We start from the raw sequence: 26,281 nt of genomic DNA, 5'->3' as shown, positions 1-26,281 counted from the left end.
CATCCAGCTCCCTCCGTGGGTAGGTGCTAAGGGATTCTCAGGTGTAATGCGCTGAGATATTATGAAATATTAACTTGGTCTTCATTCCCGTTTCCTGGCATACAACTCCTAAAGTCCTTGGGATCACCAAAGTGCTGTCTTTTATGTGTCTTTTGTCTGATAGGTTCAGGGTGGGGCTGGTTACCAGAGTGGCCGAGGCAGAATCAGAGGGTTGGGACTTTTAGCCCCAGGAGGGGAGAGCGGCTGAAGGTCAAGTTGATCCCCAGTGGCCAATGGCTTAATCAATCATGCCTGTGTAATGAAGCCTCCATAAGAAGAAAAGAGGACAAAGTTCGAGAGCTTTTGGATCTCTGAACACATGGTGGTTCCTGGAGGGTGGCCTGCCCAGGTGTCAGAGGCTTTGGAACCAGACTGACTCCATCAAATGGGTGAGACTGGAATTGGAGGGACTGGTTTTTCAAGATACAGGTCACAAAGACCCTGCTGATAAAATAAAGTGTGGTAAAGAAGCCAGCCAAAATGCTCTAAAACCAAGATGGTGACAAAAGAGACCTCTGATTGTCCTCATTGTTCATTACACGCTAATTATAATGCATTAGCATGCTAAAAGACATGCCCACCAGCACCATGACAGTTTATGAATGGCATGGCAATGTCCAGAAGTTACCTATATAGTCTAAAATGGGAGGAACCCTCAGTTCCAGGAATACGCTGCCCCTTTCCTGCAAAACTCATGAACAATCCACTCCTTGTTTGTTATATAATCAAGAAATAACCAGAAGTCTATTCAGTCCAGCAGCCCATGCTGCTGCTCTGCCGATGGAGTAGCCACCCCTTTATCCTTTTACTTTCTTAAAAAACTTGCTTTCACTTTACTGTGTCATCTTGCTCTTGAATTTCTGTGTGAAGCAGAGAACGTGCATGGACTCCCAGCCTGAACTCCAATTTTGGGATTAACCATGTAGCATGGGAGGGCATGGAAGCTCTGCACCCTACAAGTCTCTTCATCAGTATCATCTGTAGTGTCCTTTGTGGTAAACTGGTAAATGTGGTTCCCTGAGTTCTGTGGGCTGCTCCAGCAAATTAGTCAAACCCAAAGAGGGGCTTTTGGGAACCCAACTTGAAGCAGGTTGGTCAGGAGTTCCAGAGTCCTGGACTTGCAACTGGTGTCCGGAGTGGTGTGGTCTTGGGGACTGAGTATTCAACCTGTGGGATCTGATGTTATGCCCGGGTAAATCGTGTTGGAATTGAATTGGAGGACATCCAGCTAGCATCCGCTGCTTGGTGGTGGCGAAACCCCTGCCCCCTGCCTACATTTGGTCACAGATGTCATTTTCTGTGTTGATGATTGTTGCGGTGGTATGAGAGCAGAGGAAAAACATGGTTTGGGAGAGTTTTTCCCAACACATGCGCCTTCCAGAAATGGTCCCCTGGCTGGGATCTTCCCCCTTCCTTGTTTTTCTTCCCTCACACCTTACAGGTTTCTCCTTCATAAACCCTTTGTGGCTGTGTCTTCCCCGAGGGTCTGCATCTCAGGAGCCCAGCCTAAGATACTTGGTGTACTTAGCAGATATATTTGAACTTTTGAATATATTGATTGTGAAACTTCAAGAAATAAATATCCATCTTGTTTCTCAGTATTGCTTACGTCAGGAAATTATAGCCCACATTTATCTAAAAATACATTGTATTAGTGCTAAATGTTTCTTTTTAGTGTTTAGATTTGGTGGTCTTGCTCTTAAGGAGAAAAAAAGTAAAAAGCAGTTTCTTCTAATATGTCTGCAGAATGAATTTAAGAAATCCATATTTTTCTGATATTTTGTCTGAAAAGCACATTTGAAACTCCATAAGGAAACCCTTTCTCACATGTTCAGTCTTTGCCAGATCTCTCAGAGGTGTTTTGGGAGCTCAAGCTTGAGTCTAAGACAACTTAATCAAGTTGGCTTTCAAGGTTTTTGGGAGTAAATGATCTCCTTGATCCTCTGAACACAAGTAAACATGTATTGAACATCATTTCTCATTTTTATCAACATTAAAAAAAACTGGCAACAACTTTGATGTTGAAAATGATCTTCGTTGTGTTCTAATGGCCACTTTGACCAGGAAAGAGGAACCAGGGCAGACAAGCAGATTGAGACCTTGTGACTAAAATAAAGACTCTATTTTTAGGGAAAATGAACTATTTTCATCTAACATTGCCACGGCCTTGCTTTGTTTTGAGTAATGATATTTAATTTGTTAAGACATTTGAAGTGACATGAAAGGCATGTTTTGTGTGTTTGGCTTTTGCGTTGGTGAACGGGGGGGACTTTGGGTTGCAGAAGGTTTTGAGGGCTCCCTTAGTGACCTCTGTGGTCTTTCCCTACAATGACGTTCATTGAAAACAAGATTTACTTATTTTTTCTTAACTAAGACTTGGGTCTGAGTCAGACTACCTTTTCTTCCAAATAAGGATGTTGTGGAAGTTGCATTAAATTTTGAGTTTCGGGTCCAAACACTGAGGGACAGAGACTGCAGAATGAACCTCTCCCTGTGTCAACAGACTATGCTAATTAACATGGTTGTCTTTGGCTGATCTGCGAAAATTAAAAGATGACCCAGGGTCCTCTTTAGCTGGACATTCTCCCTCTCTACCTCCTTCCTTGCTTCTCCTTTCTTCTCTCTTCCCCTTCTACCCTGTTTTCTTCTTTATCTTCCTTTTCTTCCAATTCATTTCTTTCATCCATTTTCCTTTTTTTTCTTCCTTTTCTCTTTTTCTTCTTTCTTTCACGGCAACTGAAATATACCCATCCCAAAATAATTGCAGTCAACATGTCACCTTTTTTAATAATAAATATTCTGCAACATTGACACAAAAGGACTCCTGCAGTTAAACATGAAGCAGAAAATTCGGTGGAAAAGAAGTGGGTGTAGACAGCAGGGATTGTTCTTGTGTGAGGGTGATTCTTAAGGAAGGCATTTTTAAGGGAGGGGTCTGCAGGGGCCAGATGCCAGAGAGAATTAAAGCTCCATGCCTTGGATGAGGACTCAAATCCAGAAATGACTTGCAGGAATCGGGAGATGCCTTTCTTGAGAAACGTTTGAGCTGGGTTGGTGTTGATCTTAATGACCTGTTTAGGTTGTCTTCTGTATGCCTTAATTTGCTTTTTTGTTAAGTGGGAGCAAGGATTGTGATTCCTTTCCATAGATGAGAGATATTGTGAGGGCCAAGGGCCCGTTGGAAGGCAGCATGGTGAGGATGTCAAAGCACCGAGCCGGGAGCCGGATCTGGGCCTTAGACCCAGCTCTGCTGTCCTCCAGGTTTGTAATCTTCAGTGTGTACATAGCTTCTGAAGATCTTTTCCTCAACCACGAAATGAGATGGTTGAGTTTCTCAAAATGGGGTGCATTTTCCTGGTTCAAAGGTGTTTTGTGCCCCCCTACACTTTTGGATACATGCTTTTTAAAGGCATAAATGTGGTAAAAATAAACTGCTCAGAAATTTTGTTGAAAGAGCAGATGGATAAATGAATGCTCCGAATCGGGGCCTCCAAGCATGACTGTGTGGGCTGTGGGGCTGTGCTATACACAGCTCCAAGGGAAAGGGGGACATGCTTCATGAAGATGGCGATGGCAATCCTGCCCCATGGATCTGTGGCAGATGGCTGCCTGATCCCAGTGGACAAGGATTCAATGGCCTGAAGTTGCTGAGAAGAACACGAGGCTCTTGAAAGATGTAACATCCCCTGTATCCTTCTATCAAGGGTCATTTTCTAGGAGCTTCGAAACAATCCACCTGGGCTCCCCATCTTCCTCTCTCCCTACAGAAGCACAGGTCTGTGCACACTTTCTGGGTTTGCAGCAGCCTTGGGGGTCCAGGACCTGCTAAGAGGACTTGGCAGGGCGCCTGGGTCAGCAGAAGCCTCGTGTGGACATGGGCCGGGAGAGAAATAACCTGGGTCTCCCAGCACTTCCCTTAGAAGCTATATTGTGTAAGTTAACAAGCCAAAGAATCCCTCACTGTCTAACCAAGGAAAATATTTTTATCTTACTCAGAAAGCAGTTCCCTCCTTTGTGCGGTGCAGCTAGAAGAAAACAAAATTTTCTTAGGACATGCATCATTACTAAGAATTTTTCCGTAAATTTATCTGTGCGCCTTCTACAGTTACCTGTGTGTCCCCTGTGGTACCTATGGAAACCAGTTGTTGGGAAATCCTTGTTAAGGTAAGAGCGTCTATGGACCAGTGTGTCCCAATAGCTTTGGATGGGGGAGGCTGAGTTAGTTAAGCAATTAACACATTCCTAGCACCCCCTGGTGGACATTGCTGCTCTAACTGACCTTGGAATTCTTGGACTTGCCTGGGCTGGAGATATCATACCCAGCCAGACACCACCCACCCCGCCCCACTGCTGTGGCCCCCACCTGACCCCGACTGCCAACCACGCCTTCTTAATTTTCTCTGTGTTTTTCTGTCGCTTTGTGTTTGTTTCTCACAAAGCCCTGATGAAACTATCAGGGAACAAAGGACAAGAGACAGGGGTCTGAATCCAGAGTAAAGAGTTTTAGTTCCAGGCACTTCCTTGGGCTCAGCCCATGCATTGCTGTTCTCTGTATGTCAGACAGGAGGGGGTAGGTGAATTCCAAGGCTCCTTGTAGCAGAATAATGCAGTGTGGTAGAGCCTGGGCTTTGGGGTTGGTCAGACATCTGAGATGTTGGTTTATATCTGAGCTTAGTACTTGAGGCAAGTTGCCTTAGTGCCACGAACTTTAGCTTTATGAGCTGTAAAATGGGGATAATAATGATAATAGCTGTCCCTGGATTTATGGTGGAGATCAAATGGGAGCAGGCATGCAAAGCCCGGCTCAGCATGGCACATTAATTATCAGGCTCAGCTCATGGCAGTGGCTGTTTTTATTAATGCCACTGTGATCTTCCAATGATTTGATCCGGGAGATGCCTGCTGAAGAGAGCAAATCAATCTCTACACGATAGTAGGAATAGTAGCATCGATGTGGCCTTGGTACTTATTTTGCATTTGGAAAAATTCCAAAATGCTTCATTCATCTCAGGTTTTTAGTGGGTAATTTGTCCCAAGTCAGTACCACTGGAGCCTGGAGCCATCTTCAGCCACGTGGGTGTCATCACATCCCTGTCTGCGAGTGCAGATTTGGGATGAAGACCAGAGTCAATGGGGTAGGAAATGACATCTGCCTAAGTGGCCCTGTTGGAGCCTGGGGAAAGCAGGGCTGTGTAGGTAATGATGTTCTCTGATGTTTCACAGCTGTAACTCTGTTCCTTGTTCCTGAGTAGGGCCAGGCTTTTCTGGTCTAGGTGCTCAGTCTTCTTCTACTTCTGTATATCTGTCCTTGTTCCTTCTCCTTTTTCATTCCTTCCTTGATTTTGCTGACACACATAGCACTCGCTGTATACTTGCCTCAGTACTTCACAGGAAAAACTCAGTTCATTTTCTCAACAACCTTGTGAGCTAGTTCCTGTCATTATGCCCGCTTCACAGGTGGGGTGAGTAGTGCCACTCTGGGTCCTGCCATTCACTGGGAGGGAGACCTCAGGAGGGACCAGGTCAGGGCTCTGACTGGACACTCAGTACTGACGTTTGGTATCAGGAGGGCAGAGTGAGACAAAGGTGTGCATTTCACACTCAGCTTCTGTTAGGGGACACGGGTTTTGTTAGAGGACAATTCCCCATGGCCCTCTCTCATTTCTGCATGTCTTGCAAGCAGAGGCGCTGTCTGCCTTTTGTTCTGTGTTATCTTTGCATAACAAACATTCTTGGGAGACAGAGAGAGTGTCTCCCATTGGAACGAAGGTGGGCATGTGTATTAGTGTACTTTCACACTGCTGATAAAGACATACCTGAGACCGGGTAATTTATAAAGAAAAGAAGGTTTAATGGACCCACAGTTCCACGTGGCTGGGGCAGCCTCACAATCATGGCAGAAGGCAAAAGGCACATTTTACATGGAAGCAGACGAGAGAGAGAATGAGAGCCAAGCAAAAGGGGAAACATCGGATTTCATGAGACTTATTCACTACCACAAGAAAAATATGAGGGGAAACCATCCCCATGATTCAATTATCTCCCACTGGGTCCCTCCCAAAACACATGGGAATTATGGGAGCTACAATTCAAGATGAGATTTGGGTGGGGCCACAGCCAAACCATATCGGTATGCTTACTTACAACAGGTTCCCCAAGCTAAGCATTGCTGTTCTGTAATGCAACCCACTGCATATACAGTATTACCGGGCCCTCTTCATGTGGTCCTGTGGAAACTGAGGCTGAGGGCACTGGTGCAAAAACCTTGATTGTCTGGCTATTGCTGTTGTCCTTTGTCTCGGATTCAGGAGTCTCTCACGTCTCCTGTCAGCATCCATGAAACAGGCAGGCTGACTTGTTGGCTTGCAGGTAGGGTAAAATCTCATTGCCTTCACAGTTCCTGACAGCTTCCAGGTTCATGACTTAGAGGAGGCAGAAGTTTAGGATTTTAATGACGAATCAGCCATAGCATCCACTCTTAAATTGCTCATAGACTAATGGGTGTAGAGGGAAAAGGATACGTGAGAGAATGACATACAAGTTAAACAGTGAATACTTTCAGAGTAGTTAAGGAAAAGACAGTTGTTGGGCATGGCTTGAAAGAGGAATGAGATTTCGGCGGATTAGGAAGCTGGGCAAGGGAGTTCTAGGCAGAGGGAACAGAGTGAGTGAAAGCACAGAGGTGCATGTGAACGCCAAGAGTGGATTCAGGGGACAGTGCCTGGTTACTTACAATTGCAAAATATTTCTTTAGTAAGGTGTAAGGAGCAGTGGCTAGAAGAAACAGCATGGACTTTGGCGTCAGACAGTAAGTCCAAGAGCATGAGAGCCAGAAATGCATGGCCGGCTGGGCTGGACAGCTTCATCCATTCTTCCAGAGTCACCCTTTACCCTTCACATCCTGCTCACTGTCCTGGCAGCCTGGCCTTGTCCCCTTGCTCTGTCTGGGTTGGCCAATGGGAGGTGCCAGTGAGAGATGAGTGTGTTGCAGGAAACTGAGGACAGGAGAGACTGATACGGAGAACAGGAGGATTGTTTATTTTAGGTACTCACCGGCTCAGTGGATTCATATCCAAAAAGCTGAGCATTGAACAAAGACTGAGCACAGTTTTTATAAGTTGACTTACAGAAGCAAAACAAAAGCAGCTAATCATATGATAGGTCATATAATCTATAGCATAACGTAACTTGTGGCCCTGCATAGCTGTTGGCCTTGCAGCTGCATTGAAAGAGAAACAAGAACAGGCTAAATATAGACATTTGTAAAACACAGCTGTACTTAAGAAGCCAGGGAAAGGAGGAGTAACAATAAAGGAATTTGTCTTTCTCTCTTTTTTTCCCTTCAATCTTGCTCTGGCAGGGGGTTGTCTGGAGCCCATTCTTTTGGCCTTGGCTTCTCAAACAGTGTTATCTTATAACTGTTCTTGAAGTGAGATTGCTAGACAGAGGAAAACTTGTTCTTTTCTTTTTAACCCTTGCCTTGCCTGTTACCTTTCTTGGAGTGAATGAATGCATATTTATTTTAAGTTTCTGCCTCAAGTGGATGAGAGGCGAGTGAGGTCAGGGTGTTGATCTTGGCTCCTGGCCTGCAAGGTTGCCTTGGGCTGCTCTTTTCCTTTGATGGAAAGTCACTGTGCCCTCAAGGGGGTCTCTAACCAGCTCTCTCTTTATGGATTTCTATAAATTCCTTCCTCTCACCTTTTCAAGTGGTAATGGCTCCATTACAACTAGCCAGGTAACCACACTCTCCTGTGTGGTCCCCAACCCTGCCTGTTAGGGATTGTGTAGTCCCTGTGGAAACTAACACGCCTCCTGGGATCTGACTGGAGCAGACTAGCTTCCCTGTTGGGACCCGAGTGGTACAGTGGCTGATGGGGATGAGATGGGAAGAACGTTAGGTCAAACCCTAGAGGCCATGTGTTAGGAGCCTGTCTGAAGAATGGTTTCCTAGTTTCACCTAATGAACTCCATTCTCCCTTTAAGATCCAACTCAGATGTCTGCTTCCCTGGGAAGATTCCCATGAACCCATGCCACTTTCCATAGCATTTATTGACTGTGTTCTAATTGCCTCCTTCTCTATCTCTCTCTCTTCTGACTGCAGGTATCTGATGAATCTCCATATCTCTTACACTGCACACAATAAATACCCGTGGAATGAATGAATACATATATGGATGGATGGACAGACGGATGATGCATGGTAGATGGATGAATACTTGATCCCATGCCCATTGAGGGTTTGGGTCAGGGGACTGATGTGAGCAGACACACAGAAGCACAGGCAGCCCCCGGCCTCCAGCAGATTCTTCCAACCCAACTGGAAAGACATGATATGGACTTGGGAATTCTCTAACTCTGAAAGGCCCCCTCTGCTGAGGTGTCCCATGTTCACAGACAGTGTGCATGACCAGAGGTCAGAAAGAAGGGAGCTCACTCTGCTCTGGGCAGGGGGAGATCAGGGAAGGCTGCCTGGAGGAGGTGAGGCTGGAGTGGGGCACTGAAGGATGGGAAAAGTTATGTGGATGGAGAGGCGGAGGGAACAAAGGCCTGGGAATCTGATGGGCCAAAGGGAAGACAGGAGACAAGTAAAGCTTGGAGATTTTGTCGAGAAAAGAAGAGAGGAGGCAATTAAGGTGGGAGAAATGGCACCAGAAAACCACTGAAAATGCCCCAGTGGGGTTTGTTACTTTTAAAAAAAAGCAACCACAAAGAAAGACAATGAAACATCCATGCTTTCTTTAGTAAGGTGTAAGGAGAAGTGGCGCCAAGAAACAGCATGGATTTTGGAGTGAGGCAGACCTGGGCTAGAATTTCAGCCTTGCTGATTTTTCACTGTGTGACTCTGGGCAGGTGACTTTACCTCTCTGAACCATAGTTTCCTTTTCTAGAAAATGGGCCTTGTAATAGTACCTCTTAGGGCTGCTGTGAAGGAAGGATAACATGGAAGCAACATGCCTATCATAGTGCTTTGTGTATGGTAAGTACATTGTTGATGTTATTGTTAATACTATGACTACTATAGCCTTTATATGTTTTGTTTTGTTTTGTTTTGTTTGGGGGAATGTGGCATTTGAGAGTCCTGGGCATTGTCTGCAGTAGCTGTGGCAGCTGTGATTGTGGGTAATAGGAGAAGTCATGCAGGCACAAGGCTTTTTTTCTTCTCTGTTTTTTTGTGGCCTGAAAGAATGAGATAGCAGAATATTAATACTGCTATCTGGAGGCTTGACGCTGGGGCCTGGCGGGGGCTTGTTTTTGCAGCCAGAAATAGTCTGGCCTTTGCCTTTCCAGTGGGCAGGTTGCCAGGCCAACGAGTGTGTAAACCACCCGGCCGAACAAAGCAAAACTATTTTTACCTTGGGGAGCCCAAGAATGCATCACAGAGTTTACGCACCTGCCCCACCCAGCCTGGCGGCCCAAGCCAGTCGCCAATGGAGGCTGGTCTGCGGCAAGCAAGTGGAAAGCAAACAGTCCTGCCCCTTGGGGACCAGCTGTCCTGGCAAGGATACCAGGTGTTCCAGAATGGCCCAGAGTGCCCCCTCTTTCTCCTCTACCCAGAAACTCTGAGAGAGTTTCTGAAGTGGTCACGCAAGGAGCAATAAAGGTTTAATTTTACCACCTAATTCGATATGAATAACAGCAATTCTACTCATAGCAATGCCTTCCGCTTACTGAGATTCTGCTAGCCACAGGCACTCCGCTAACTGCTTACACACGTCGTCATCTCTTAGCCTGTAATAAATATCTCCATGAGGGACATCCCCAGTTTTCTGATGTAGAAGCTGAGGCTCAGAGAGGTTAAGTGACCTGCCCAGGGTTACCCAGCTAGGATGCAGTTTGACCCCAGGCACATTCAGTGCAGAGTGGATGCTCTTCTCACCTCCCTCACTGTCTCCCCTCACATGGGAAGAACAGGGAGGGCCAGCCTCGGAGTCGTCGTGGGGAGAAGAGTGCCTACGGTCCTGCCCATGCAGGGCTATGCAGGCATGGAGGCCGGGAAGAGACTGGGACAGCCCCACTGCCTGCTGATACCAGCAGATATGCACACATACTGGAGAGCGAGGGTGGCGCCATGCCTGGTTCTCTGCTGAGCAAGAGGGAGGCCAGGGTGTCGGAGTCTACAGAACTGAATCCTCCGTGTGTTACCATAGTGAAGGATTTTCTTCCTTTCTCCCTCCCTCCTTCCCTTCCTTCTATACTCACCTCTTGGTAGGATGTAGCAGAAAGAGCATAGTTTCGGTAGTCAGCCTTTGTTCCCTCCTCTTCTCCATGTACTTGACTCTTTTCATCCTTCAGTGCCCATTGTCAGCCTCGCCTCCTCCAGGCAGCCTTTCCTGATCTCCCCCTTCCCAGAAAAGAGTGGGCTCATCTGACCTCCTGTCGTACCCACTGTCTATGAGCATGGAACACCTCATGGAGGGTGGCCTGTCAGTGCTAGAGAACTTCCACGTGTCCATGTCGTGCCGTCCTACCTGGGTTGAAAGCTGCTTGAGGGTAGGGGCTGAGTCTTGGGCTTCTTCATGCCACTTTGTATTACTCCTCTGCCTCCTAACCTTCCATGACTTGTACCACCCTTTGGATTGATTATTCATCCACTCACCTATTCAACAAATACTCATCAAGTGCAGTGTCAGTTATGTGAAGATGCCTGAGATGCTATCCTGAAGTCTGGAGTCAATCAGGAAAGAGAGCTAAGAAAGGAGGTAATTATAAAACAGGGTGGTGGGTCAGGCACAGTGGCCCAGGCCTGTAATCCCAGCACTTTGGGAGGCCAAGGCAGTAGGATCACTTGAGGTCAAGAGGTCCAGACCAGCTTGGCCAACATGGCGAAACCCTCTCTCTATTAAAAATACAAAAATTGGCCGGGTGTGATGGTGCATGCCTGTAGTCCCAGCTACTCAGGAGGCTGAGGCAAGAGAATCACTTGAACCTGGGAGGTGGAGGTTGAAGTGAGCTGAGACTGTGCTACTGCACTCCAGCCTGGGTGACAGAGTAAGTGAGACTCCGTCTCAAACAAACAAACAAACAAACAAACCAAAAAATGAAGCAGAGTGGTAAATCCCATGGAAGAGGAGGCAGACTCATCGTGGGAGCCAGAAAAACCCACATTCAAATCCCGGCTCCACCACTTCCCACCTGTAGGAGCTTGGTCAAGTCACTTCCTCCCTGTGCCTCAGTTTTCTCATTTATAAACTGAGGCTAATAACAACTCTCAACTCACAGGGTTGTAGTGAGGACTGAATGAGATGATGTGGCCTTTTCGTCCTTTCCATCATGTTGGCTCCACATGGGCAGGGGTTGTGTCTTCCTCACTCCCTGTGGTGTCCCCAGCCTAGGGCACATGGTGGGGCATGAGGACTGTTTGTGGAATGGCTGTTGCTCCGTCCCTGGGTCACAGTCAGTGACTGCCTGGTGTTGTCAAGAGGGGCTGAGAGTCCAAGAATTGGAACGCTCAATCCATAAGCAGGTTTTGTGCCAGGTTGGGAACACAAAACAGGGCAGAGGTGGCCAGGAGGCGGGCAGCAGCGAGGTTCCAGGAGGTCTCATTTCCTGTATGTTAGAAGAATAAATAGTAAAATGTGTCCTGGACCAAACCTTTGTTCCTTTTCTTGCCAGACTTGCTTATGGGAAAATTAGCTGCTTTTAGCAGAACATGGAAAAGAGAAAGAGTATATATTGCCAGAGGTTTAAGTTTCTCAATTTCAAACCTAAACATGAAGGCTTTTCAGTTGTGTGTTCTGTTTGAGATTTGCACAAACCTGGTCTCTCTCTCTCTATTTTTGTCTCTCTCTCTTTCTTAAAATCTTATTTCCTTGGTTATTGTTGAAGTGGGACACAAATTTTTAAAAAACAGAACAAACCACCCAACAACTAGAAACTTTGTTTTCATAGCAGCACAGGCTTATATTTAGTTAGAATAATATTCTTTTGAAATTCAATTTCCCCTATTCCACAGTGGTAGGAGGAGAAGAAAAAAAAAGTGGAGATATCTGAAACATTCCCCAGCATTCTGAACTTAGGATAGAACAGAGCGGGTTTTGAAATCCTGGCCTGTGTGTTTGCCTCCCGAGTCTTCTGCTCTACCTTCAATCATTCTTCTGACAAAAACAGAAGAGCGAGAGGCTGTGTTATCAGTTCTCTGATTGGCTCTGAACAAAGGAATGCTGCTTTCTCTCCACGCTGTCAGCTCATTGATGTCAATCAGAAAATTGATTCGAGGCATGTTTGGGATTCCGACTAGTTTGTGTGCATAACGAGTTCCAAGTCAATATTTTCAGAGGGATGAAATAGATAGAGGTTGTGGGGACTAATGGGGGCAAGAATGACCCACTGAGACCTTGGGAGCCACCCACTGTGATCTCGGGGAGGCCACACACTGAGACTGGGGTATGAGGCCACCCACTGTGATCTCGGGGAGGCCACACACTGAGACTGGGGGATGAGGCCACCCACTGTGATCTCGGAGAGGCCACACACTGAGACTGGGGGATGAGGCCACCCACTGTGATCTCGGGGAGGCCACACACTGAGACTGGGGGATGAGGCCACCCACTGTGATCTCGAGGAGGCCACACACTGAGACTGGGGGATGAGGCCACCCACTGTGATCTCGAGGAGGCCACACACTGAGACTGGGGGATGAGGCCACCCACTGTGATCTCGAGGAGGCCACACACTGAGACTGGGGGATGAGGCCACCCACTGTGATCTTGGGGAGGCCACACACTGAGACTGGGGGATGAGGCCACCCACTGTGATCTTGGGGAGGCCACACACTGAGACTGGGGGATGAGGCCACCCACTGTGATCTCCGGGAGGCCACACACTGAGACTGGGGGATGAGGCCACCCACTGTGCTCTCGGGGAGGCCACACACTGAGACTGGGGGATGAGGCCACCCACTGTGCTCTCGGGGAGGCCACACACTGAGACTGGGGGATGAGGCCACCCACTGTGATCTTGGAGAGGCCACACACTGAGATCTGGGGGAGGCCACACACTGAGATTTGGGGGAAGAGGCCACCTACTGTGATCCTGGGGAAGCCACACACTGAGATCTCCCGGAGAAGACCACATACTGTGATTTTGGGTAGGCCACACACTGAGACCTTGGGGAGAAGGCCACACACTGTGATCTTGGAGTGGCCGCACACTGAGACCTTGGGGAGGACACCCACTGAGACATTGAGATGTTTATATTTTCCGGGGAGCTCCGGCATCTGTCTGTAAAGTGAGGTGCTACGGTTCTATTCCTACTAATTTACCCTATGGAAACACATACACATGTGTAGGCATAAGTACAAGGCTATCTTTAAACCACAGCAGTGTAACTGCCGTGAAGTAGGAGACAATTTGGGTGAGAGGAGAATGGTTAAATACATCATGATACATTCCTACAATGGGAAACTACGAAGTGTTAGAAATAAGGGAAACTGAGATGACATGGGTGATTCTACAAACATGATGTTGAGTGAAAGAAGCCAGATTCTTTTGTTGAAAATTCATCTGTTGAAGCCCTACCCCCTAATGTGATAGTATTTGGAGATGGAGTCTTTAGGACGTAATTAGGTTTAGATGAGGTCGTGAGGGTGGGGTCCCCAGGATGGGATTAGTGCCTTTCTAAGAGACAGAAGAAAGCTTGCTCTCTCTCTTTCTCCTCTCCACATGAGGGCATAGCAAGAAGGCAGCCATCTACAAGCTAGGATGAGAGCCCTCACCAGAACCCAACCATGCTGGCACCCTGATCTTGGAATTCCAGCCATCCAAATGGTGAGAAAATACATTTCTGTCATTTAAGCCACCAGTCCGTTGTCATGGCAGCCTGAGCTGACTAATACAAGTGCCTGCTGTTTGAGTCCAAATGTATCAAGTTCAACAGGCAAAACTGAGCCATGCTGTTACAGGCAGGGGAATGGTTCCCATTGGGTGGGGTGGAAGGGTCGGGAGGTAGAGAGTGAGTACCGGAAAGCGGCCTAAAGTGGCTTCAGAATCTGGTCATGTTCTGTTCCCGATCTGAGTTTTGGTCACACGGGTACATTTACTTTGTCAAAATGCATCCAGTTGTGTTTTTAAGATTTGTGCTTTTTAAATGATTTGTGTTATAATTCAGTAAAATGTATACAAAGAAAAATAATCTCATTCAAAAATTATCAGTGAAAACAAAAGTCTTGTGAACAATATTTTAGTTATTTCTATATTATTCATATTCAGCCCAGTGCCTGAATTTAAACCAGATTGTGTGCTAAATGTAAAATCTGCTACAGCAACAACAATAAAATGAACATGGTAAAACTGTGTATGCTGTTGACACAGAAAGATATCCATATTGTATTTTGTGTTTCTTTTTAACAAAAAGGATGAGCAATATTTACAGCATGATTTCATTTACGCTTTTTAAAAATTCTAAGTGTATGCACACTTATAAGCAAATTTACATGTAAATTGACATATGGACATTGGAGGTGGGGTGACCATTAGTTTTTAGTTTTTAATCTTTTGAATCTTTGATTTTTTAAGGATTAGGATATTTCTTTTATAAATATAAAAAGTAATGGTGAAGGTAAATAAAAGAGGACAATGAAAGTGAGTTTGGAGCAGATGACATCTGCGGCCCCTGCCTCTTGCTCTGAGATCTGTGATTAACATTGACCTTCTTCATGTCCAGCCAGATGGATGACCAGGTTTGAGTTGGATGACACAAATCTCCATGTGATTCTTAATTTAGATCCAAAAAGGTGTCCATTCTTGTGGCTATCATTTCGGTTTTTGGTTGTGGATTCTCTTTCTCCGAGTGGATGTGGAGCTGGCTCTGGAAGCCAGGTACAATGGCAGAGCTTCAGGGCATTTAGGTAGCCGATCCCCAGGACAAAGAGGAGCCCAGTCTCCTCCCCACTCCCAGGGAGATGGCCTGAGGGAAAGGGGGAGTCAGTCACATGCTTATATTCCAAAATAATAGACCTGTGGAGAGTGGCCTGAAGACACAGAGGAGAGAACAGTTGTTTCTGGTCAGGGAAATCATGAAAGGCTTCCTAGAGGAGGGGGCATCTGAGATGGTCCTTGGAGCATGAGTAGAAGTTTGCCAGGGAGAAAATGGTAGAAGGAGAATGTTTCAAATGGGGGAAACTGTATACATAAAACTTGATATAGGTATATCAGGGGAAAACATGTGATGGCTAAGGCTGGAAAGGCTGTTTGGAGGCTGGCTGAAGATTTGGACTTTATCCTAGGGTAATAAGGAGCCATAAAAGATTTGAAGCAAGACACTTAATCAGATTTAAGTAGGCAGGAAAAGCTTTCCACCCTTCCCCTTTCTTTCCTCTCTCTTATCCTCCCTTCTTGGGAGGGGGACTCTGAGCAGCAGGAATAGAAGACAGTCTGGGTAGACATGGTAAGCATTGAGGTTATGCCATGGAAGGCAGCTGCTATTAGTGACCCAAAGGTTTGCTTGACTTGTGGATGTCTTATTGGGAAAAATCTGGAGATGGTAAAGCCATTTCTGTTACTGGTCTGTAAGGCTACTCCTGATCACAGAGCACCTGAGACCCTGGGACTGGGGGAGATTGTGGTACAGGTGCAGAGGGAGGAAGATCAGAGAGATCCCGAGGAGGGCTCTGTGTGCTTGGATCAAGGACTCAACAGGGAAGGTGGTAGAGTTCTGTCGCACTTTGGACACTGTGTGTCATCCTGATCATGTGATCGTTTGATTTTCCTTCTGGGGATGGATGGTTGACCTCCACCGTTTCCTGGTCGTCACTGTGCATGCGGGACATGCTGTAGAACAGCTCACACTGGCTGGCACTGCTAAGCAGGTGCAGAGGGGAGTCAGAGACCCCCGGATGGAGGGGTGAGTGAAAGCCTGCCTGAGGCAGTCGCCACGGAGATGGAGGGAGGAGAGATTGGCAGGAGGTGTGTGTAGTGAGAAGAGAAGAGACAGAAGTTGAAGATAATTAGGGGTTTCCTGTATGTGTGGCTGGGCATGTTGGTGAAGAGGCAGAGGAGGGGAGGAGCTGGCATGGGGAAAAAGAGAATTAGGGTGGAGCCATGGGAACACATCCATCCTTGCTGAGGGCTGTCTCTCCAGTTGACATTAGATGGGAGGCCTAACATCAGGGGATGGAGGAAAAAGTCATTTCTGCCACTTTTGGCTTCGTGGGAGACTCTGTAATGGGGCTATGTCTGATGTTACTTATCGCTGTGGTACCCATCAAGGTCTCTGCAAGGAATCAAAGCTCTTTAATAACATGTGAAAAAAATACACGATTCCTCATTCTGCTCCTGCTCCCCATTTTCTGTGTGGCCCCGGGAGTCACTTCACCTCTGGGGACCTCAGGGCAACATGCAAAGTGTATTTGTCATGGAAGAAGTCCTGGGCTGTGATCTGCCACTCACTGCCATGTGAGCCTGAGCAAGTCCTTTCCTTTCTCTTGGCCTCGGTTTCCCCATGTGCACAGTGAAGAAGTAGAACAAAAAGAATTCTGAGGTCCCAACAAGTGCTCACCGTCAGCAATGATGGCTTCCCTCACTTGCCTCCCCCCTTGCTGAGACAGCCGAGAGATGCAATGGGCTGGATCCCGAAGCATTTATGACAGAAACCCCTCTGCAAACACAAGGACGGGAAGTTAGTGTTGTCCTGTGGCCTGGGAAGGCTGGTGGTGCCTTGCAAAGCAAATTGAATTTGTGTTTGAAAATTTCAGTGACCAAACAGACTGGCCTTTTAAAATTCCAAATTGGTTTTGTAGATAAATGGATCAGATTAGTAGGAAGGAAGAGAGAAACGGAGGGACCGTGCAAAATGTGTGCAATTGCTGGCAGGCAGCCTTCTGCCTTATAAGATTAGCATCTCTGCCTTTTGCTGGAAATGAGCCACTCTGTTCTCCTTGCCTGCCAGGAGCCACGATTTAAAACCTCTTCCATTTTCTAGCCCAGTGAGGACAGCAGCCGGAACCATAGAAACTGGTTTTAGTTGGTTTAATCTGAAGCCCCCAGGCTGGGCATCTGCACTGACCCACAAAAGAGCTCCCTGGGAAATGTCTTTCAGAGTCAAGGCCACGGATGGAGCAGGAGCTGTCACCGGTCAGTTTTCCAACCACGGGGATGGAGCGTCCTGTAGTCCCAGATTCCAGGGAAGCATCCTTCATTAAGGCTTTGAGCCACAGGGTCAAACTGAACTCCTTCCTGCTGTTCCTGTAATGCGGCACTCAGACTGGATCCCTGTTTTTGAAGAAGTAAATGTCTAGAAACAGGGACAAACTGGTATTTAAAAATTACTAGTGGCCTTCTTTTTCCTTCTATCAGTTTCCCCACAGTTGGAACAAAGCTTACCTTTTGAGAAAACTGTTTAGAAGTCCAGGACAATGGGAAGATAAAGTCCCTGCATAAGAATATATTTATTTATTTATTCATTCATCACATGTCTATAGAACATCTATTATTTTCCAGGCCCTGTTCACAGTGCTAAGTATACAGCAGGGAACTAAACAGACACGAATATGCTTTTTGGGATTTTTATCTTGGTAGCCTACATCCAGATTATGACAGGTGTTGAACAAAACACATAGTAAGTTAGTTAATGTGTTGGATAGAAGTAAGTGCCATGAAGAAAAACAAAAGCAGGAAAGAGGATCTGAGACTGGAGATTGGGTGGTGGCGGCAGGGTGTTCAATTTTAAATAGGGGCCAGGGACAGCCTCCCTGGGAGAGTGACATTTGAGCAAAGGACTGAAGGTGGTGAGGGAACAGTTTGTGTGGAGATCTGTAGGGGAATTCCAGGTCTCCAGTACAGCAAGTGCAAAGGCCCTGAGGTGGGAATGTGCTTGGTGTGACCCAGGAACGATGAGGAGGCTGGTGGGGCTGGAGGAAAGGGTTGAAGGGAAGCAGGCAGAGGCCATATTGGTAGGGAGGGTGCAGGGGGTCGCTCGCAGAGCACGGCAAGGACTCGGCTTTTAGTCCAAGTGATTTTGCAGCCAGGAAGGGTGTTGAGCAGAGGAGGGGCTGTCTCCTGACTTACAGGTGTAGAGGGATCAGTCTGAGTTCTGAATTGAGCATGGGCTTTGTCAGGGCGAGGGCAACAGATAGGAGGCCCATGAGGAAGTGACTGCAGCAATCCAGGTGAGGGGGGCAGGGGGCTCAGGCACGAGTGGGAGCAAGGAAGCAGACTGGGAGAGGACCCAGGCAGATATGACTTGCTGACATTGAATGGGGGTATGAGGAAAAGGGGGAGTGAAAGCAGGTGGAGACCAGAAGTTCAGTGCTGAACACACAGAGAGAGCTCGAGGTGTCTGTTAGACAACTGAGGGGAGATGTCCCAGCCAGATAGAGGAGTCAGGAGTTCAGAGGAGAGGTCAGAGCAGAGGCAGAAATTGGGAATCATGAGTGCGTGGACGACCATAACACTGAAGGAGGTCACCAAGGGAGTGAGCATGGATGGACGGGCACACAATGAGTCCAGACACCCTGATATTTAGAGATCAGGGCAGAGGAGCCACCATCCCACCTTGCCCGCTCCTGGGGCCTGCTCTGGGAATGAGGAGAAATGCAATTCCTGCCCTCTTCATGAACTGCAGGAGCCGGGAGATGTGGTGAGATGTGGCGAAAGTTCCTGCTGCAGGCAGCGTTCTTGGGAAGAAGACTTTGAGGAGGAGGACCTTTGTGTGTGGGAGGTTAGCTGGGGGTGCTCTTGGGATCAAGTCCTGTGAGGAAGCAAAGGCAGCAGGATTTCACAGAGGGAGGAGTTGAGTTGCGCTGCAGTCAGGGCAAAGGTCTTGCCCATTGTTGGAGGGTAGGGGCTCAGAAGTAGGGCAGCCCTTCAGAGCTGCCCTGAATGAAGGCCCAGGGTGAGTCAGGGAAGGGCTTGGCCAGGCGCTGAAGATGAGGTTCTCATCCTGAGGGGACCTGGGAGGGCAGCCCAGCACTCACTAAAGCACCCAGGGGAAGGTGACCAGGCCACCATTAGACGGTGGGGGCAGGCCGGAGTCTCTTAAGAAAGTTGATGAGTTGGGTTCCTGGAGCATCAGGATTGGTAGAGTCCTGGAGCTGCGATGTATCCAGGGTCAAGGTTAAGTTTTGTGTTGTGTTTAATCATTTTGCCACCTGTGTTTCGGGAGGCTTCCAAGAGGGGCCTCAGCTACATCAAGGGAACGAGGGAAGGGGCGCTGGGGCCTGGAGGAGGTGATAGAGGGAAGCCCAGGGCAGCAGCAGACCAGAGTCACAGAAGGGAGTAGTGCTTTGGTGAGCACTCATTGGAAGCTTCTGGAAAGACTTCAGGATGGGGGGGCACCGGCTAAAGTGTGGCTTTGCTGTCGTTGAGGAGACAAAGGTTCAGGATTGGCTAGGAAAAGGAAAGGTGGAGGGTGACCTTCCTGAAGGCCTCTGGCCTGCGGACATCGTAGTTTCTCAGCTTTCCTCCATTGCTTTCTGTTCAGCTGATTGGGTAGCCAGACTTACACGGGCCAAGCCACTAAGTAGCCAGGTCAGTGAAAACCATGCCACGCTCCTTCCCCTAGCTTCTTACAATGACACATAACAACGCACAGAATTGTTTGTCATCTACATCAGGGCCTTGGTGCCAACTTGCTCTCATTCCTGTTCTGCCGCACCAGAGCTGTGTGACCTTGGGTAAGTCACTCAACCTCTCTAAGCCCTTGTTGTCTTGTCTATAAGGAGAACAATATCTATCTTACGGAGTTGTTGTGAAGGTTTAACTGAGAAAGCATCTGTGAACGCATCTCCCTTCCTATGTGGTATTTGGGGGGCATCAAGAAGACCTCAGTCCCTGTTTTCTGTCTGTGCAGTTAGAAGTCCACGACTTGGGCCTGGAGGGATATGCCAGTTTCCCTGGCTCCCAGAGAGAGGAGGGTGCTTGGGCATGGTGTTTCGAGAACCTCCTACTTGGACAAGTTTCTTATTTGTGTCAAGCCCATTCTCCTCCACTCCATACTTGATTCCTGCCATGGGCACCACTGGTCTCCATCCACCCAGCCTGCAGATAAGCCAACAACAATGTTATCTGTGGCTGCCAGGCCCTTTGGGGCAGAACTCCTTTGTTGGCAGTCTTGGCTCCTGTGGGGGTTCTGGGTGGCTCTGGGTTCGGTTGGGTTGAGAGGGCCCGAGGCAGGGCCTGGTTCCTGGTGGATGTGCAGGGAGCATTCACTGGATGAATGAGAGTGAGGGCTCTGTAGATGGTGGGGTGAGACCTTCGTCCAGCAGGAGCTGAGCAATAGCCGGCTTCTCTGAGACAGAAAGAAATAACCAGACCAGGCACTGTTCAAGGTTCTGCCCCCTGGGAGTACTTCTCCTCACCACGGTCCTTCAGGGATGTTCTGGAAAGGAGCTGCAGTGCTGCCATGTCCACTTTAGGACTTTGAACTCAGTCCACCCTGACTCTGAAGCCATAGACTGTGATGTTCTACTATTGCTCACACCCCACTTTGTTTAATCACCAAGCTTCTGCTTTAATATTCTTCCAAAGGGCTCAGTCCAAAGGTAAGAAACTCTTCTCACTAGAAAGTTTCTTTGTTCAGCCGAAAATGACCTCCATTCCGGACCAGCTCTCCGCATGCCTGCGCATGGATAGGACAGGTGTCCTGAGATTCTGTTCTGCTGCTGCCTTCCCACATGCCCCTTTAAACACTTGAAGACAGTTATTGAGCCTTGCTTCTAGGTTTTTCCTCACTATCATGTTCAATTGCAGTCCGACCACGTGGTTCCTTGATTCCCTTCTAAAGCTCTGCCCTACCCTAATTCTTCCTGCAGCCATGACATATCCCAAGACAGACACCCACCTGTGAGATTACATAGATTTTATTTCCAGGAACAAACGAGGTTCTCAGACAGCAATCAATTGATAGAGTCAGCTCCTGGACAGCTGTGCTAATTCCACAAATGTTTCTTGAGCACTTAGCACATGCAGGACAGGAGGGCCAGTTCAGGAGGAGCTCTGAGAGCCCACTCATTTCCATCAACAGCAGGGAGGAAGAATGACTGTCAGATGTCAGGCACATAGTGGGCGCCTCTCTTCCCTGATCCCAACCTCCTTTGATAGTAAGAGGCAGGGACCAGTACTAGCCTCACACTGTCATGGGTCCCAGAGCTAATGCTGCTTGTTCCTGCTGATACCACAGATGTTAGGGGTTGATGGGTACATTACTTGCCCCGAGTCACTCAAGCACACTGTTGCAGACGGCACTTCCGTACTGATGCCGAAGCAAGATCAGAAAGGTCTAGCTGTTGGTTTGTTTATCTTCCATGTGTTTTAAGAGCTTTTTATTAACTTACTATTATGTGATCTAAGTAGTGTGCAGAAAAGGACTGTCATTTCTGCTGATCAGCACTTCCTGGTTACGAAGATACAGCTCAGGGTTGTCTGCATTTTTGCGGCCTCAAGATTTCGGGTCCTTGTAATGCTTAATTCTCTTCAACATTTTGTTCAGTTTGACATTTAAAGAATTTTATGTGGTTGTTCCTTTTAAATGCTGAGGAGGGTTTTAGGTAAGCATATATTGCTGCTTAAAAAGTACTCAAGATGTAATAGTGGTATATTGTTTTAGTTAAGTTGCAAGTATTCTGTCATTAATCTATCATTTATCATGTTTTGGCTCAAATACATACACACATGCAAACACACACCTAAACAGATACAGCAATGGATGCTCACACAGATGTTTAGGGTAAAATATACACACAGAGAAAGGCATACAAATTCATGATAACCCCATTTACCATGGGGACAATCCTATAAGGGCTTAAAATCATTGCTTCATGTATAAAGGCATCAAAAGACCACATTTGTTCCTCAGGATCATGGTCTTCCTTGTGTATACACAGTAATGAAACTTATATGACTCTCAAGTATCAGAAATCCAGTGCTCCTACCAGCCATAAAAATCGATTTGTGAGGACTGAGTCACCTAAAAAGCATTTGTGAAATTGTGAATACTGCTGAAGGTTGCACTTGCATGCTGTCGGCGATGGGCAGTCAGTGACGAGGGTGAAGGCAGTAGAGAGAATAAAGACACACTCTTTATGGAGCAGCTGGGAGCCATCTCTGTGTGCAGTGTGGCCATCCCAGACAGGCCGACATTTAGGACACTGACAAAATAGTCCTGATGCTTCCCCTGGTGAAGGCAATCCCAGGTTGTCATTGAGGAATATCATGGCACATCCCACGTGCATTGCTGGGATGGGGAAGTCAAGGCGTAGGGCAGTTTCATCGCCCTGGCCAGAGAACCCCAGGTTCAGCTGCAGAGGAGTGATTGCCAAGGATGCAGTGGAGGGGGTGGGACCCATAGAGCCTCGGGGACCAGCTCACAAGTTCTGTGTTTAGACTCATGCAGATGAGGATGATCTTCCAAGGGCTGAGGTTGAAGGGGTGTCAAACTCCAATGGAAAAGGTTTAGGAAAGACCTTTTACAAATCCAAAGATGTTTCACAGTGGGCGAGGCTGGTGTGGCGACAGTAGTGGCCCACATGGCTGGGTTGGGAGCCAGCTCTGTCCATGAGGTGCCGTGTGGCTTTGCAGTGTGGCCTCACAATCCCAGCTTTGTTTCTTCCCCAGGGAGATGAGGCTGGTGATGCTCAAGATCTCAGAGGCCCTGCCCAGCCTGAGTATCTGTATATAATATTCCCCTTGGGGAGGTAACCTTCTTGTGGTTATGCCCTTTTTCTGCATGCGCCCTACAATACTTTGGAGTCTGCCTCCTACAGCTGGGCGATGTAGCTCAGTTGTCAGGCACTCTGACTAGAGAGTCAGACTGATGAGGGTTTGAATCTATCATCCTGCTCAGAAAAATGGGCATGATACCAGTGCCCCTCTCAAAGGGGTGCAGTGAGGACATGAGTAACTAGAAGCATCCATAAGAGCTTGGTCAGTAGAAGGCTCTTGTGGAAGAGGAGCTCCCAGAACCCGGTGGATTGGGTGCAGAGCAGCTGCTATGATGAACGGTATAGATGTTTCCCTTTGTTGTATTCAAACTGGGTAACAATGGGCCTGCTGTTCTGGGAGGGGCCTGAGGGTGGTCCATCAGAGCACATCGGTCCAAGCACACTAGAAGGGCAGACATCTCTTTGGCAGGACGTCTGGAACATGGACAGGGATCCGAATGAAGATGACAGTAAGTAGAGCCCCAAAGATGGCACGGAAGACTGTGTGGAGATATTTTAGCCTGCATTTGAAGAGGACCTAATCTGACCTCTAATATGTTGGAAGTTGTGTATCCATAGTCTTTTCTAATAAGCTCTGTAGCTAGCACTGTGTGAACTCTTCCATCTGCCCTAAATGCAGTCCTGGGTCTGCATCTGGATTGCCGAGAGCACCCCTTCCTTCCTTCCTTCCTCTCATGTGTAAAGCCTACCTGTAGCTTGCGATCTCTTCTTCCGTTATGAGCCTTTGGGCAATGGAGAAGGAAGGTGAAAGATGAAATTGAGAACTTTTCTCTCTATCACAGTGACACCGTGCAAACCTTATATTCTTTTTCCTTTTGCTTCTTTTCTCTAGTTGACAGTGTCTCCTGCTCCCAGCCAAATCTAAGTGAGATTTTCAGGATTCTTATTTCAATCACAATTGGATTCAGTTCTTAGATGATGTTAACTCTACAGAAAGGTCGGGAAAAGGCTTCACTCGTGATCTTTCTCTAGCAAACAGCCAGTTCGTTCATTATCGCTTATGAAACATAGCCCAGGTGACCCCATCCTGTCACTACCGGGACAGAAATACAATGGATTCTCAGGGCTATTTAAAAACATGAAGGAAATGGTATTTCAGGAAGAAATGTGCTATGTTTTAAAAAGGGAAATTTTTGAATCCGAATTTGAAACAGGCAGTGCAGAGGGGTAGTGGTTGCCGGTGGCGGGGAGGAGGGAGGGGAAGAGCATGAGACTGAGAAGTGGGAGGCCAGGGTTCAAGTCCTGGCTCTGCTCTGAATTGGCTGTGTGATCTTGGGCAAATCACTGAACCTCTCTGAGGTGCAATATTCTCATCTATAAAACGAGATTGGTTTAGGTCTCAATCTGAGGACCATGAGGGTGTGGGCAAAATGTTTTTTGAACATGCTTTGTGGGAGATGTAGAGAGAGGTCTATAGCTTTCATTTGAATCCAGAGAGACCCATGACACTAACACAACTTCATAGTCACCAGACTTGATGACACTGGAGCTTCTTTGCAGGCATCACACTCTTTCTTGTCTTTAATGTTGATATCTTAAAGCTTTAAGTTTTAGACCTGAAGCAGAATATGAAATTAACCTATACTAAACTTAGAGAGCTCGATTTAAATTTTGTTGGAATCTTTTTTCATATTGAAGTGAAAGACTGCCTGGAGATATTTTAGCATGTATTGGAGGAGGGCTTAATCTGACCTCTAATATATTGGAAATTGTATATCCATACTCTTGTTCTAATAAGCTTCAAATAACATTCTAATGCAATCTTTTGTCTTCAAAACACTGTTTATTAGCAGTCTTTCCATTTATGATTAGAGTTTCTCATAGTAGCAATGGACTAGGTCAGATCTGGACTCAAACCTATGCTCTGCCTCCTAGTTTCTGGGTGACTTTGCTCAAGTCACTTAACCTCTCTGAATTTCATTTCCCATAATTTTTTTTTAAAGGGATGGTGTCATCTTGCAGGACTGATCAAAGATTCATTGGCTACAAAGTGCCTAATACATCACCAGCCCAGAGTAGACATGGAGTCAATATTGACTCTACGAAATGATCAGGTCCCCAGAACTTTAAAAGTAAACTGCTATTAATGGGAAATATTATCTCCTGTGAAGTGCCTGTTTTGACCTCATGCCTTTTGGTGAGCAAGGTGAGAGAAAGGTGAAGTCCTTGGGCCCATTACAAGTCTAGGAACCCTGAGTCTTTCATAGGGTTGTCCTGAGTGCTGGTCTCAGATGTGATGGAACTCAGGTGAGCACTTGGGGTTCACTGCAAGGTATAGGGGCACCCAGGGAAACTTTTAGAAAAAGTTAATGAAATCAGAAACCAGGTAGATTTTTTTTTCCCCAAGTGTCAGAAAGGGAGCCTGCTACAGGCCTTACATAATTTAAATGTGCCTGTTTAGGGGAGAGGTGATTGCCCATTTTATCCAATCGAGTTAATGTTCCAGGCACTAAAGTGTTGTCCCATCACTTTTCAGGTCTATAACATGAGTGACTTCAGGGGGAGAAAACCTTTCTCCAGTGATACGTTTTGGGACAAAAGTGCACGGATAGGAACATTCTGGGATGGGGCACCCATGTGCAAATCTCCTCAAGGAGGCCTTTGACCATCACCTTCAGGTGCTGGCTGTCTGTGACAGCATCCCTGACCAGGGCAGCATCTCCCACTTTGGCTGGAACACTTCCAGTGATGGGCTGGTTCTATTTCTATAGTCGAGACTGTCCAAAATTCTTTCTTACATTGAATCGCTATCTCTCTCCCTGGAGCTTCTACTCTTTGGTCATGATTCCAGGCTGCAAGTCTACTCAGAATGTCTGTTCCCTGTTTAAAATAAGAGCCCTGTAAGTCTTTTCTTTTCTAGCCTTTTCTTTTTCTTTTCTTTTCTAGGCTAACCAGAACCTGTTTCTTCAACAATCCTAGAGGTAATCACTCTTTTCTTAAAGTGCAGTGTCCTAGCACAGAGCGGAAGAGAAAAAAATCCCCTCCCTTATTCTATATACCATATCTTTTGTGATAGAACTTACTTCTTTGATTGCAGACTGAAACCTCTTCCAGAAATGGTGAGCAAAAGCCTCTTCAAGTAAGATGGGCTATAAATACAGTCTCTGGTAATTTTAGGAGGCAGCTTTTCTGGTCTAGGGCTATAAGACATGGGTTGTACCTTTTTACTCCTGGGCATGAGTCCTTGTGGACGGGGGCAGGATTGAGATCACGAGTGAGAGCCCTGGTCTGAGGCCACATCGCCATCACCACCCCTGACCCAGTGCTGAGCAGCTGGGACTCTCCCTTGGTACCCAGGCCAGCTCTGCTCCCAGAAGGCTTGTTCATAGAATGCCCCTGGCCTCCACGACTCGGGATGGAAAATTGATACTAGCTTTCAGGTTCTCAGTGTATCTCGGTGAGAAAGGGTGCTGGACTTCTTGGCAAGGGTCAAGCTGCCGTTAGCTGTGGTGACTGACAGGGGATCTCAGTGTTTTTCACACATCCCGTGGATGGAGGCACAGCCACCGGAATGCAGCTTTCCCAGCTAGGTCAGCCCTGGCCTCTAGTGGCCCATCTGGTCTTTCCCACAGGCTGCACACTTTGG

The 26,281-nt window shown here is 47.2% G+C and overlaps 1 protein-coding gene across 6 annotated transcripts in view; it reads left to right on the top strand.

The window, feature by feature from the left end:
- The window catches only part of SSUH2 (ssu-2 homolog), a 58,531-nt gene that overhangs the window by 9,572 nt on the left and 22,678 nt on the right, over nucleotides 1-26,281 (top strand). Inside the window, exons 2-6 of one of the 6 annotated variants that reach the window (XM_063806591.1) lie at nucleotides 4,036-4,203; nucleotides 8,142-8,453; nucleotides 8,929-9,017; nucleotides 13,708-13,807; nucleotides 17,076-17,290. The exons of 1 other annotated variant lie outside the window; for it this stretch is intronic. Coding sequence is in view for 1 of the 5 variants with exons in the window: in XM_016940342.4 (XP_016795831.2) it covers nucleotides 23,015-23,144 (130 nt within the window). In the remaining 4 variants the exon portion in view is untranslated. Of the gene's footprint in view, nucleotides 1-4,035; nucleotides 4,204-8,141; nucleotides 8,519-8,915; nucleotides 9,018-13,707; nucleotides 13,808-17,075; nucleotides 17,291-22,941; nucleotides 23,145-26,281 lie in introns of those variants that run through there. 4 more of the 6 variants (XM_063806593.1, XM_063806592.1, XM_063806595.1 and 1 more) reach the window with 4 other exon arrangements.

The sequence above is a fragment of the Pan troglodytes genome, chromosome 2, assembly GCF_028858775.2.
Source record: "Pan troglodytes isolate AG18354 chromosome 2, NHGRI_mPanTro3-v2.0_pri, whole genome shotgun sequence".
Lineage (NCBI taxonomy): Eukaryota > Metazoa > Chordata > Mammalia > Primates > Hominidae > Pan > Pan troglodytes.
Note: the sequence above shows the minus strand (reverse complement) of the source record. Positions and strands in the feature narration are given on the sequence as shown.